Below are 12,963 nucleotides of genomic sequence, written 5' to 3' on the forward strand. Positions count from 1 at the left end.
ATGCATATACAGATGACAAATGTCCTTCTGTGAACCGTCAATTCATACTCTTAAACAGAGGTTGCAACTGGTCAAGGTTCATTGCTGGTTTCCGGGCATGTAATCCAGTTCCATAATCAGGGAGAGATCAGGTGAGCTGCCAACCTGGGGAGTTGACAAACAGTTTCTACAGCACATTAAGTGGCACAGATGGAATATTAAATGGCATTGTCTTATTGGAGGAACATGTATCCTGTTTCATGTATGATGTTTGTTTCTGACATAGGTTGTGAAGGTCTAAGTCGTGTAATACCCTAATGCCACTCGCCAATTGTTTGGCTGTTGCCACCTCTCTTGAATTATAAAGTAGCCTTTCCCCTGAGCAATGCTATCACCCTTCCTGCACACTTAAAAGTATAATATTCAAATTTCTGGCAGTAACTAAATGTTTTCTTTTACTATGGACAAACATATAGGATACAAAGCAAAAAATAAAAACAAATAAGAGTTTGATACCACAGTTTCTACTTCATTAGTTGAGTGTCATCAGGGTAGGTGGCAACCCAAACTCCGTCCCTCTATCACTCTCTATTTTCCGTCTGTTAAGTACTTCCCCAGTGGCTTCATCTTTTTTGTTTTTATATATTTTTTATTCCGTCTCAGTCCGCTACATACCACTCTGCACCTTTACCGAAACGATACACTGGGACCGCTTGAGTCTGTCTTTTCTTTGGCTTCCGTTTACGAGTCTTCAGCTCGAATTTACTGCCCACATCTCATCCATCTTCGGACCGCCACTCGTTCTTTATCAGCGTGATTCTCTGGGACTGTGCTGCTTCTTCGCGTTCTGTCTCCGATTTCACGTCTCAGTGTTGTATCAAAGTTAGTACTCAAGGCATATGTATGCCTCTCACAACATGTCGACTCTTTTTTTATATATATGTTGCCACTCCTCTTCCATTTACTTTTAGAATTTCTGTCTTCTTCTGGCATCATTGGTAGGGTGTATCAGATCTTTACGGGTGCAACTTACTTTGTACTCCCCCAGCATCACATACGCAAACACCAGACATGAACAGGCACTGTAGTGACGGCACCCTGTACCATACGCCCTGACATATATACAACAGACATAGCCCCTCAACTGGTCACTGTCAGACACACATGCAACACTCACTCAGTCCCAGTCAGAACCTTCTTTCATCACTAAAAGACAATAGACTGCCATCTTCCCTCCAACCTTTATGTTCAAGGCACCACTGCAGGTGTGATTAGCAATGAATGAGTGGCAGTCAAAGCAAGCAAAGGCATGACCACAGTCTTGCATCAAAAATATGACTGCATATGATCTGAGTGGACACTACTGACATAACATTGGATCTGCCACAATCTTCCTTCTGTTACCTCAGTCATAACATGCATCCATACACCCTCATCCTGTAGATACCTTCCTCTTGCTGTCATTGCCAACTTCAACACCTGCATCCAATTATTTCTGCAATTTAACAGAAGAATTGTCCTGCTTCATAAAAGCCCATAATATGATTCTTCTCAAATTCCATTAACTGCATGAATGGTGCACAATGACGTCTACCAGGAATAAAGCATATTTCATAGAGTACTGTACAGCATTTAGTAACACAAGCAACTGCTTCCATTAGGCTGTGAGAACCACCTACTGATTTCAGTGAGATGACCTTCCACATTCTCCTTTGCCACAGGGGCTTCCGCTGACCTTGGGACTTTGATCATAACATAGTCTGTTCTCTATCTTGACAGTATTACAATACTTTTTGGTGTTCTTTTCCATCCATCCATTTTCCAACCCGCTGAATCCGAACACAGGGTCACGGGGGTCTGCTGGAGCCAATCCCAGCCAACACAGGGCACAAGGCAGGAAACAATCCCGGGCAGGGTGCCAACCCACCGCAGGACACACACAAACACACCCACACACCAAGCACACACTAGGGCCAATTTAGAATCGCCAATCCACCTAACCTGCATGTCTTTGGACTGTGGGAGGAAACCGGAGCGCCCGGAGGAAACCCACGCAGACACAGGGAGAACATGCAAACTCCATGCAGGGAGGACCCGGGAAGTGAACCCAGGTCCCCAGGTCTTCCAACTGCGAGGCAGCAGCACTACCCACTGCGTCACCGTGCTGCCCTGGTGTTCTTTTACACCTTCCAATAGGATGTGTATCATAATTCAGTTTTTTTACATTTATTCCTGTATGTGGATCCTAAATGAGGAATGACTTGAAGTGCACATGCACATTTCCAATAATAATTCAATTACAATAAAGTTCTAAAATTTAAGTGTGCACAACACATCATAATTGTCACAGTGTCCTAAGTTTGAATCCTGACTCTTTCTGTTGTCTGTGTGAGGTCTGCATTTTCTCATTCTGTTTGTATAGCTTTTCCTCTGGGATTCTACAGTTTTCTTCCACGTCACCAAAGATGTGCTGGTTAGGCTGATTGAAGATGATACATTGAGCCTATGTTAATGTGAAAGTGGAAGTGTTTGTGAGTGGGACGTTCCACTTGATGCTCTCACACTTGTATCTTTTAAGGCATTCAGCAAAAACAACTTTAATTTATTTCCAATGGTGAACACCATCCCAAAGAACCTTACAAATACTGATACATAATACAACTGTTTACATACAATATATTTATTTTTTACAACTGGGAATCATAGGCAGGATAAATAACTTGTTCAACATTACTCAGTAAATTAGTGTTAAAGACTGAATCAGCAATGTATGGCTTAGCGTGGAGTTCCTAAACAACCACACCACAGTGCCGGTCAAAACCTCACAATATATTTGCATACATAAATTGTTAGATGAAATGACATCCACCCATCTATCCATTATCCAGCCCACTATATCATAACTACAGGGTCATGGGGGTTTGCTGGAGCCAATCCCAGCAAACACATGGTGCAAGGCAGGAAACAAGCCCCGGGTAGGGCGTCAGCCCACAGCTGGGCGCAAACACACACACAGACTTCATATCAATATATAGTCTTGCTGAGTAAAAAGTTAGACATTATCAGGTGACAAGTAAAGAAAAGAAAACCCTTGGGAAATTATGTTTCTGTAAATTATATCACAATGAGGCATTTATAACAGGAATACTCAGTTTCAATGATCTTCGCCTTTTGGACACACTTCTCCTGACATTTTACGTATACTTAGCACATGCTGACATCTGTACCTACAAGTAACCCCGCGATTTGCCAGCGAATCGGAAATCCTAGAATGGCAATCAGTTTCTGTTCCGTCCGATATGTGGATGGATGACATATCATGGAGGGCAGGTGCATCTGGGGAAATGTCATTTAATCCAATAAGCATATCTGTACTAAAGCGGTTTCGTTTTGTGGAGATGTGAGTCTGTTGCCTTTGCTGACACCGACTGCTTGAACAGGTTGTGTTGTTTGGGGGCCGCCTACTGACTCTGGGAACCCGCTGCGTCTGACTGTGGGGAGGGCGCCACAGCGCAATATCCGCCTCGGTGGGAAGCCGCTGCGTGAAGACATATCATGGAAGGTATATGCGGTTGCGTGGGCGGTCGCATCCGGGCGGCTGTACAACCTGGCGTGCACGCTTTACCCCAGGTGTAGTTCACAGGTCGTAGTCTCGTTTCTGTGTTTTCTTTGCTTTGAGCCGTGACTCCTTTCGCAAGCGCGTTGTAGGCACACGTGTTGTCACAGCATGGACCTGTGGGGATTCCGTACATCCGGTGAGCCCTGCGCCCAGTGCCCTGCGTTGCAGGGCGTTATTGCGCAACGTGGACCTCTGGGGTTACCGTACTGTAATACAACCTTCGAATCCTCTCGTTTCGTTTTTTGCTCTGTGACGAGCGGCAGTGCGCGTGCGCCTCAATGTGCCCAGCGCCTTGCGTCCATATCCGGTTTACAACCTTCGGTTAGTAAGATGGATATAAACCGAAGTAAAACATATAGGTCTGGGGTTGTGTAATAACATCTCAGGTACATCTCTTGCTATAAGAATGACAAAAATGAAAGATTAAAAAACATTGTTAACAAGATTGATGAAAGCAAGATTCCAAAACAGTAGAGTGAAAGATGATGGCAGGGAGTGGGTGAAACAGTAAATTAAAATATAAATAATTAAATAAAAAGTGTTTGCTTGTATGAGGCAGGCACTGTTATTTGAGAGTAGGAGTTTAGTAGCTGTAAAGTGCAATCACATGACCTTAACCACTTAGTAACAATGCAGCATGAAGGCAATACTTTTTAAGGGTGTACTAATATCTTAACCATTTAACAAAACCTCAGCTCTTTTTTGCTGTAAATGAATCTGATATACTGTACTTGTAGTAATATGAGTCTATAAGCATATGTTACTGATCTTTATTTTGTGAAAGCTAGTCTTGCTGAACCCAAACGCATAGTTGTCTCTATGTGTGGGAACAATTTTGTGACAACAATTATGACAGCTCATTGATTGTCACATTCTTAAACTAATCCAACACCTCAAGGCGGTGGTGATATTGAACTGCAAAAGATCAGAGGTGCTCTTGTTAACCTGGTCCGACAGATAGCAAGCTTTTCTTTGCGATGGACTGTCTGCATTTGAAAAGTCTCCTTTTAGTCATGTAATGTGTGTCACATGAGCAGAGGGCACATTACACATTTTAAAAATAAACATAACCTGATTAAAAAATAAGCATAACCTGATGCAAGGAAAAACTTTTCTTTAGCATTAGATTATACATTGAGAATCAATGGAAAGAATTGGCAGCTATGTAAATGAAAATGTGAACTGCAAAATATGCATTTGAAATAAACGGTGTGTCATACTCCACCAAACGGGCTGCTCTTAAGAGAGCTAATAATAAAGAGCCACAGGAGATGCAGATTTCAGTAGACAAAACACCTAAATCAACAAACCTGCCTAAAAACATCAGTACAAGCATGGACAAGACTGCACAGCACTCACGTTGTGACTGCACTTCTAAGCGAATAACTGAAGAAATTTAACATTACTGTCAACTTAGAAAGGCAAACATACCATGATAAAATAGCCGCACGTGTTTTACACATTGGATATTCATAGACCACAATGCTTATCTAAACTCTATTTGCAATTACTATATTATGTTATATAGTGATGCAATAGTTTAAATGACAGAAAGCACTTGTAGTGGACAGAGGCATGTCAGAGGCAGATGGGACAGAGGCATGTCTCAAACATGTAGAGCCCAGCAGCTGCAGTGGTCTGTGTGTATGTGTATGTGTGCGTGTGCGCGCACATCTGTCTGCCTCTACTGTCAGTGCTCATTACAATGTGCAAATTAATTATTAAACTTCAGTTACCTTGTGCTACTGGGCTCCTAAATAGATAACAGCAATTTTAGTTTTTTAATTTTCTCTCAGTGTCAAGTCTTTTGTTCAGTATCTTTTGCTCTCTCACGGATACCCCAGCAGTGGTTTAAAATGCATGGATTAGATGAATTGGAGGCGGGTGTTTTAGGAAGATGTCTTGTGGTTGCAGCATTTGCAGTACATGATTTTGCTACTATTCACTACACAGTTTTTAATGGGTTGTCCACAGACATGTATTCTTGTTTGAGAATCATTTCTGGCTCAGCAAGACTAGTGAAGACAGACAGCCTATTTGAAAGTTCAGTTTATTCTTGTGTAAGATGTTTCACAGATTTACAAATATCAACTGTAACAGAAACATTTAAAGCAAGATAACTTTTACAAACATAAGCAGATATAAATCTTGACTTATATGTGCAAATAAAAAGGCAACAATGTGTTTGGTGCATCCACCATTTTTCCTGATACACAAATCCACACAATATACACATGCAGTCAACAAAGGAGCAGTAAGCTAAGGAGTAATGTTGTTGCGTCAATAATGCACCGCCACACATGTTCAAAATGCTGATTTTTTTTTGTTCATTCAGATCAGTGACTCTGAATTACCCAAAAACAATATTTACTGATGTAAGATCTGGGCTTTCCATCAACCTTTACACAGGCTTTATTTTTCTCTATGATTCCAGATGTACAGGACAGTAAAAGACCGAGAGAGAGGTAGAAGGAGAAAGGGTATTAATTTTTAGCCAAAATGTAACAAAACTCATGTTAAAGAGGATACATACATACATACATACATATAATGTCAAACCGGATTAATCCTTTTCAGAATTTTAGGGTCTCAGCCAGTGACCATTATTCCCAAAACGACCTTGAATGGAGTGTCAGTCCATGCACACCTACCAGTTTACAACTACCAATCCACCTGTTACACAGATCTTTGGGAAGATGGGAGAATAAAGGATTAGCTGAAGCAAATGCCAGATGGACAAAACTGCACAGAGACAACAAATGGGTGTTGGTTTGGAATTCTGGATGCTGGATCCATATGGCAGTGGTGCTAACCAGCATGCCAGGCACTAAAGGAATCTAGTTGACAGAAAATTAGCTTGGCTGGCTGCACAGGAGAGGAAAAACATAAATATAATAAATTAATGTTTACATATAAACAATAAGACCGAGATCAGGTTATAGATTAAATGAGACAGAGACTGCTAAACCCTTAGGCCATGCATTTTACTTGTTATTTTAGACACATATCATCATTGTAGACATAAGGCCTAAAGACTTAGATGGCCTCCACTAAACTGAGACTTCATATACTACACTCAATACAACCACAACACATTTCATTTACATCAAGAGCAGTCATGCCTCTGCATAACGGGCAATGGGAGACTGTCCCCTATCTCACAGAAGATGGCACTGTTATATACAGTATAATGAAAATGTTCTGTTTTTTTCATTATATGCTCAATGCAATTTCTTATAGAAAAATCTCTTTTTGGAATACATGAAATGTCCTTTGCTTCTGGTGGTGCTAGTCTAGTCTTGGGCAGGCCCTTGCACCCTGAACTGTTTTCAGCATACAGTGCATCCAGAAAGTATTCACAGCACATCACTTTTTCCATATTTTGTTATGTTACAGCCTTATTACAAAATGGATTAAATTCATTTTTTTCCTCAGAATTCTACACACAACACCCCATAATAACAACATGAAAAAAGATTACTTGAGGTTTTTGCAAATTTATTAAAAATAAAAAAATTGAGAAAGCACATGTACATAAGTATTCACAGCCTTTGCCATGAAGCTCAAAATTGAGCTCAGGTGCATCCTGTTTCCCCTGATCATCCTTGAGATGTTGCTGCAGCTAAATTGGAGTCCACCTGTGGTAAATTCAGTTGATTGGACATGATTTGGAAAGGCCCACACCTGTCTATATAAGGTCCCACAGTTGACAGTTTATGTCAGAGCACAAACCAAGCATGAAGTCAAAGGAATTGTCTGTAGACCTCAGAGACAGGATTGTCTCGAGGCACAAATCTGGGGAAGGTTACAGAAAAATTTCTGCTGCTTTGAAGGTCTCAATGAGCACAATGGCCTCCATCATCCGTAAGTGGAAGAAGTTTGAAACCACCAGGACTCTTCCTAGAGCTGGCCGGCCATCTAAACTGAGCGATCGGGGGAGAAAGACCTTAGTCAGGGAGGTGACCAAGAACCCGATGGTCACTCTGTCAGAGCTCCAGAGGTCCTCTGTGGAGAGTGGAGAACCTTCCAGAAGGACAACCATCTCTGCAGCAATCCACCAATCAGGTCTGTATGGTAGAGTGGCCAGACGGAAGCCACTCCTTAGTAAAAGGCACATGGCAGCCTGCCTCAAGTTTGCCAAAAGGCACGTGAAGGACTCTCAGACCATGAGAAAGAAAATTCTCTGGTCTGATGAGACAAAGATTGAACTCTTTGGTGTGAATGCCAGGAGTCACATTTGGGGGAAACCTGGCACCATCCCTACAGTGAAGTATGGTGGTGGCCGCGTCATACTGTGGGGATGTTTTTCAGCGGCAGTAACTGGGAAACTAGTCAGGATAAAGGGAAAGATGACTGCAGCAATGTACAGAGACATCCTGGATGAAAACCTGCTCCAGAGTGCTCTTGACCTCAGACTGGGGCGACGGTTCATCTTTCAGCTGGACAACGACCCTAAGCACACAGCCAAGATATCAAAGGAGTGGCTTCAGGAGAACTCTGTGAATGTCCTTGAGTGGCCCAGACTTGAATCCAATTGAACATCTCTTTAGAGATCTTAAAATGGCTGTGCAACGACGCTTCCCATCCAACCTGATGGAGCTTGAGAGGTGCTGCAAAGAGGAATGGGCGAAACTGGCCAAGGATAGGTGTGCCAAGCTTGTGGCATCATATTCAAAAAGACTTGAGGCTGTAATTACTGCCAAAGGTGCATCGACAAAGTATTGAGCAAAGGCTGTGACTACTTATGCACATGTGATTTCTCAGTTTTTTTATTTTAAATAAATTTGCAAAAATCTCAAGTAAACTTTTTTCACGTTGTCATTATGGGGTGTTGTGTGTAGAATTCTGAGGAAAAAAAATGAATTTAATCCATTTTGGAATAAGACTGTAACATAACAAAAGGTGGAAAAAGTGATGCGCTGTGAATATTTTCCGGATGCACTGTACCTTTGCCCATGTGTGCAAATGTGCAGGACGTTTGCAAAGACAAATAGAGAAAATATGAAATGTGCAGAAATATAGATCTGGCAGAGACCTGCCCAGACATACTCAAGGCTGTAATGACTGCCAAAGGTACGTCCACTAAATGCTGACTTGAAGGTAGTGAATATTTATGCAGTCTGTTATTTTGTGTGTTATATTTGTAATTGATTTAGACCACTTAACAGAAATCTTTTTTCACTTTGACATTAAAGAGAAAAAAAAACTTAAAACTTCCTAGGGGTAAACTCTTTTTATAGGCACTGTACGTACTTTATTTATCCTAAAGGGAAACACCATATAAATAGCATCAGGTGTGAAGATATTAATAGCAGTCAGATATATTTGATATATCCTACTTTCTTAGACCACTGAGTTTGATAAATAATTTTGTTCACTGATGCTTTTGTCTCTACAGTAATTTACCACTACTCCATCATTGTGGAGATGTTCTGCATTGGGCTTTTTGCACGGCAATGCTTCCGTAAGGTGGAACCTGGCTCTCCTAATGGATCAACAAGTGAATTTGGCCCAGTGAGTTTCAAGCAAGACAAATATGTGCAGACAGAGGAAGTGCACCTTGCTGAGAGAATTTCTGTGATCTCACAAGAGCCCTGGACAGGAATGATGACCTCTGCATTAAATCACGGATATCACAGTGACAGTGAAGATAGTCTGTGTAAAATAGAGCATGCACCCTTGGATGAATTCCATTTTACCCAACAGCCTAGCTCTGGTATGACATTTTCTGAAAGAATTTATCCTCATGAACAGAGATTTGGGGACATGGTAAGCACTGGCAAGAAAGCAGATTTAGAAATGGGAAAGATGATGGTGAAAGCAGAGATCAATTACAATACTAGAAATGAGGTCACAGTAGTTTAGAATGAAGCTGCAATGGTGAGGAGGAACCCTCCAGAATTGGCCTGAAAGTAAATGGAGAACTGTACGAGGAGGATAAATTCTACTTGTTACAAACCTTAACAGAGTAGGGATATAAAGAAATAAAGGACATGCTCTTGCCAGAGCAGCCTGGTGGCACAGTGTTTAGCACTCCTGCCTCACAGAACTCTGAGAATGATTTTGAAACTTACTCTGGTCAATATGTAGATAGTGTACATTCTTTCTTTGTCTGTGTGAGTTAATTGCCAAGGACATTGGTACATAGCTAGGAAGTTAATCTAAATTGGCCCAATATGAGTGCATACAAGTGCAGCCTTTTATCCAGTATATGTTTCTACCTGACTCCTGATGACACTGAAAGTGACTCTTAGTTCCCTGTGACCCAAAAACTGAATAAAAAAGGTGTAATGATTGCTGCCCAGGTGCACATCTCAAGCTGAACTAAAACAGTTCATTGAAGAACTACTCAGATTTGAAATTTCTGTAGTTTCATAAATGCATGTTTTTAGTGCTACAAAATATTTTTGGTGTGATTTCCTTATCTAAATATAAAAAAATATTTTAACAAGATGTGTATGCAGAGAAATAAATTGTGCACATTAACATCCTTATCACTTTCAGTGTGTGTTTACAAGATTTCATTATTAGAAATACAGTTAGGTCCATAAATATTTGGACAGAGACAACTTTTTTCTAATTTTGGTTCTGTACATTACCACAATGAATTTTAAATGAAACAACTCAGATGCAGTTGAAGTGCAGACTTTCAGCTTTAATTCAGTGGGGTGAACAAAACGATTGCATAAAAATGTGAGGCAACTAAAGCATTTTTTTAACACAATCCCTTCATTTCAGGGGCTCAAAAGTAATTGGACAAATGAAATAACTGGAAATAAAATGTTCATTTCTAATACTTGGTTGAAAACCCTTTGCTGGCAATGACAGCCTGAAGTCTTGAACTCATGGACATCACCAGATGCTGGGCTTCCTCCTTTTTAATGCTCTGCCAGGCCTTTACTGCAGCGGCTTTCAGTTGCTGTTTGTTTGTGGGCCTTTCTGTCTGAAGTTTAGTCTTCAAAAAGTGAAATGCATGCTCAATTGGGTTAAGATCAGGTGACTGACTTAGACATTCAAGAATTTTCCACTTCTTTGCTTTAATAAACTCCTGAGTTGCTTTGGTTGTATGTTTTGGGTCATTGTCCATCTGTATCATGAAACGCCGCCCAATCAATTTGACTGCATTTAGCTGGATTTGAGCAGACAGTATGTTTCTGAACACCTCAGAATTAATTCGGCTGCTTCTGTCCTGTGTCACATCCTCAATAAACACTAGTGTCCCAGTGCCACTGGCAGCCATGCACACCCAAGCCATCACACTGCCTCCACCGTGTTTTACAGATGATGTGGTATGCTTTGGATAATGAACTGTTCCACGCCTTCTCCATACTTTTTTCTTGCCATCATTCTGGTAGAGGTTGATCTTGGTTTCATCTGTCCAAAGCAGTGGTCCCCAACCTTTTTGACAGCAAGGACCACTTTATTAGATGCAAATTTTTCCACGGACCGGTTGGAGGGGGGGTCACTTTTATACACAATTTACATAACATTTCTATTATTATTAAGTTATTAAGCAGTTCGCATACGTTTGCAACCCGAGATGTTTCTTCTTTTTTTGCATATAACAAAGACATATGCTTTACATTTGCCATTCCAACAGATTGCACATCACAAACATTAACACTGCTATCTTTTTTTCGTGTCTGCCGTTTCTATAGGAGGGTGACAATGAGTTAAATTCCAATGGATGTTTTTCAAATGTTGACAAGCAATAAACAAAAGGTAGGAAAGTTCGAAGAAAGAGATTTTGTTTACAATGTTTCTGTTTGGGGATCGTTGTGCAAATGTGCACAACTGAACTGCGACAACAGATCTAACTGCTCTGTGGATGATTTGTTCAAGCATTTCAAGGTCACTTCGTTGCAATGAAAGCATCTGCTGAATGTACTTCGTAGTAACGCGATTCTATAGGCTCGTGTCATATGGGGAAACTGTCGGGACCATAAAAATACTTTGTTGTAATACTCAACCTCGGTCTCTCTCCTCTCTCTGTGCCGCTGCAAAGCCCTGCCCGCCAAGCGTTCTGAAAAGTCTGAGTGAGTCTCCGTTGCCGGCAGTTCTCTCGCGGCCTGGCTGTCAGACGGCTGCGGCCCGATACTGGGCCGCGGACCGGGGGTTGGGGACCCCTGGTCCAAAGAATGTTTTTCCAGAACTGTGCTGGCTTTTTTTAGATGTTCTTCAGCAAAGTCCAATCTAGCCTTTCTATTCTTGAGGCTTATGAGTGGCTTGCACCTTGCAGTGCACCCTCTGTATTTACTTTCATGCAGTCTTCTCTTTATGGTAGAACTTGGATATCGATACGCCTACCCCCTGGAGAGTGTTGTTCACTTGGTTCGCTGTTGTGAAGGGGTTTCTCTTCACCATGGAAATGATTCTGTGATCATCCACCACTGTTGTCTTCTGTGGACTTCCTGGTCTTTATGCATTGCTGAGTTCACCAGTGCTTGCTTTCTTTCTCAGGATGTACCAAACTGTAGATTTTTTTACCACTCGTAATATTGTAGCAATTTCACGGATGGGTTTTTGCAGCTTAAGGATGGCTTCTTTCACCTGCATGGAGAGCTCCTTTGACTGCATGTTGTCTGTTCACAGCAAAATCTTCCACATGCAAGCAGCACACCTCAAATCAACTCCAGGCCTTTTATCTGCTTAATTGATAATGACATAATGACAGACTTGCCCACACCTGCCCATGAAATAGCCTTTGAGTCAATTGTCCAATTACTTTTATGCCCCTGAAATGAAGGGATTGTGTTAAAAAAATGCTTTAGTTGCCTCACATTTTTACGCAATCGTTTTGTTCACCCCACTGAATTAAAGCTGAAAGTCTGCACTTCAACTGCATCTGAGTTGTTTCATTTAAATTCATTGTGGTAATGTACAGAACCAAAATTAGAAAAAAGTTGTCTATGTCCAAATATTTATGGACCTAACTGTAACTCCCTCCCACAGCTTAAATTTGGCCGATTGATTTTAGTTCCCAATTTCCTGTTGAATAAATGGAACTAACATGCACTTATAAAATAACAGACTTTTATGTTAAATTTAACATACAAAAATACAGATTATGGCTATGAGAAGTAAGAACAGACACTAACATACAGTAAATGGATATCAAAAGTATATGCCCTTAATGAAATTTCACTTTATGTTGCTGTAAATGTTGAAATTAAAGTAAATCAGTTCTTGTATTTTTTCAGCTATAATCAGCTTTTACAAACAAGAATACAAAAGTGAACTGCAAATCGATACTTACTAGGAAATATGATTAAAAATCTTTCAAAATGCTGTGGTTGCAAAACTGTGCACGCCTTGTAAGTTACACATCATAAAAGCACATTTTGATATTCTAGCAGAAAGTTTCT

At 40.8% G+C, this 12,963-nt stretch overlaps 1 protein-coding gene across 2 annotated transcripts in view; it reads left to right on the forward strand.

Annotated features, from left to right (window-relative positions):
* Positions 1-10,159, forward strand: part of si:dkey-16n15.6 (organic solute transporter subunit alpha) — a 45,199-nt gene extending 35,040 nt beyond the window's left edge. For both annotated transcript variants that reach the window (XM_028813678.2, XM_028813680.2), the window contains one exon: positions 8,997-10,159. In XM_028813678.2, coding sequence (XP_028669511.1) covers positions 8,997-9,463 — 467 coding nt within the window. In that variant the 3' untranslated portion in view covers positions 9,464-10,159. The remainder of the gene's footprint in view (positions 1-8,996) is intronic.
* The last annotated feature ends 2,804 nt before the right edge of the window (positions 10,160-12,963 follow it).

This window comes from Erpetoichthys calabaricus, chromosome 11 (genome assembly GCF_900747795.2).
Source record: "Erpetoichthys calabaricus chromosome 11, fErpCal1.3, whole genome shotgun sequence".
In the NCBI taxonomy this organism is placed as follows: Eukaryota; Metazoa; Chordata; class Cladistia; order Polypteriformes; family Polypteridae; genus Erpetoichthys; species Erpetoichthys calabaricus.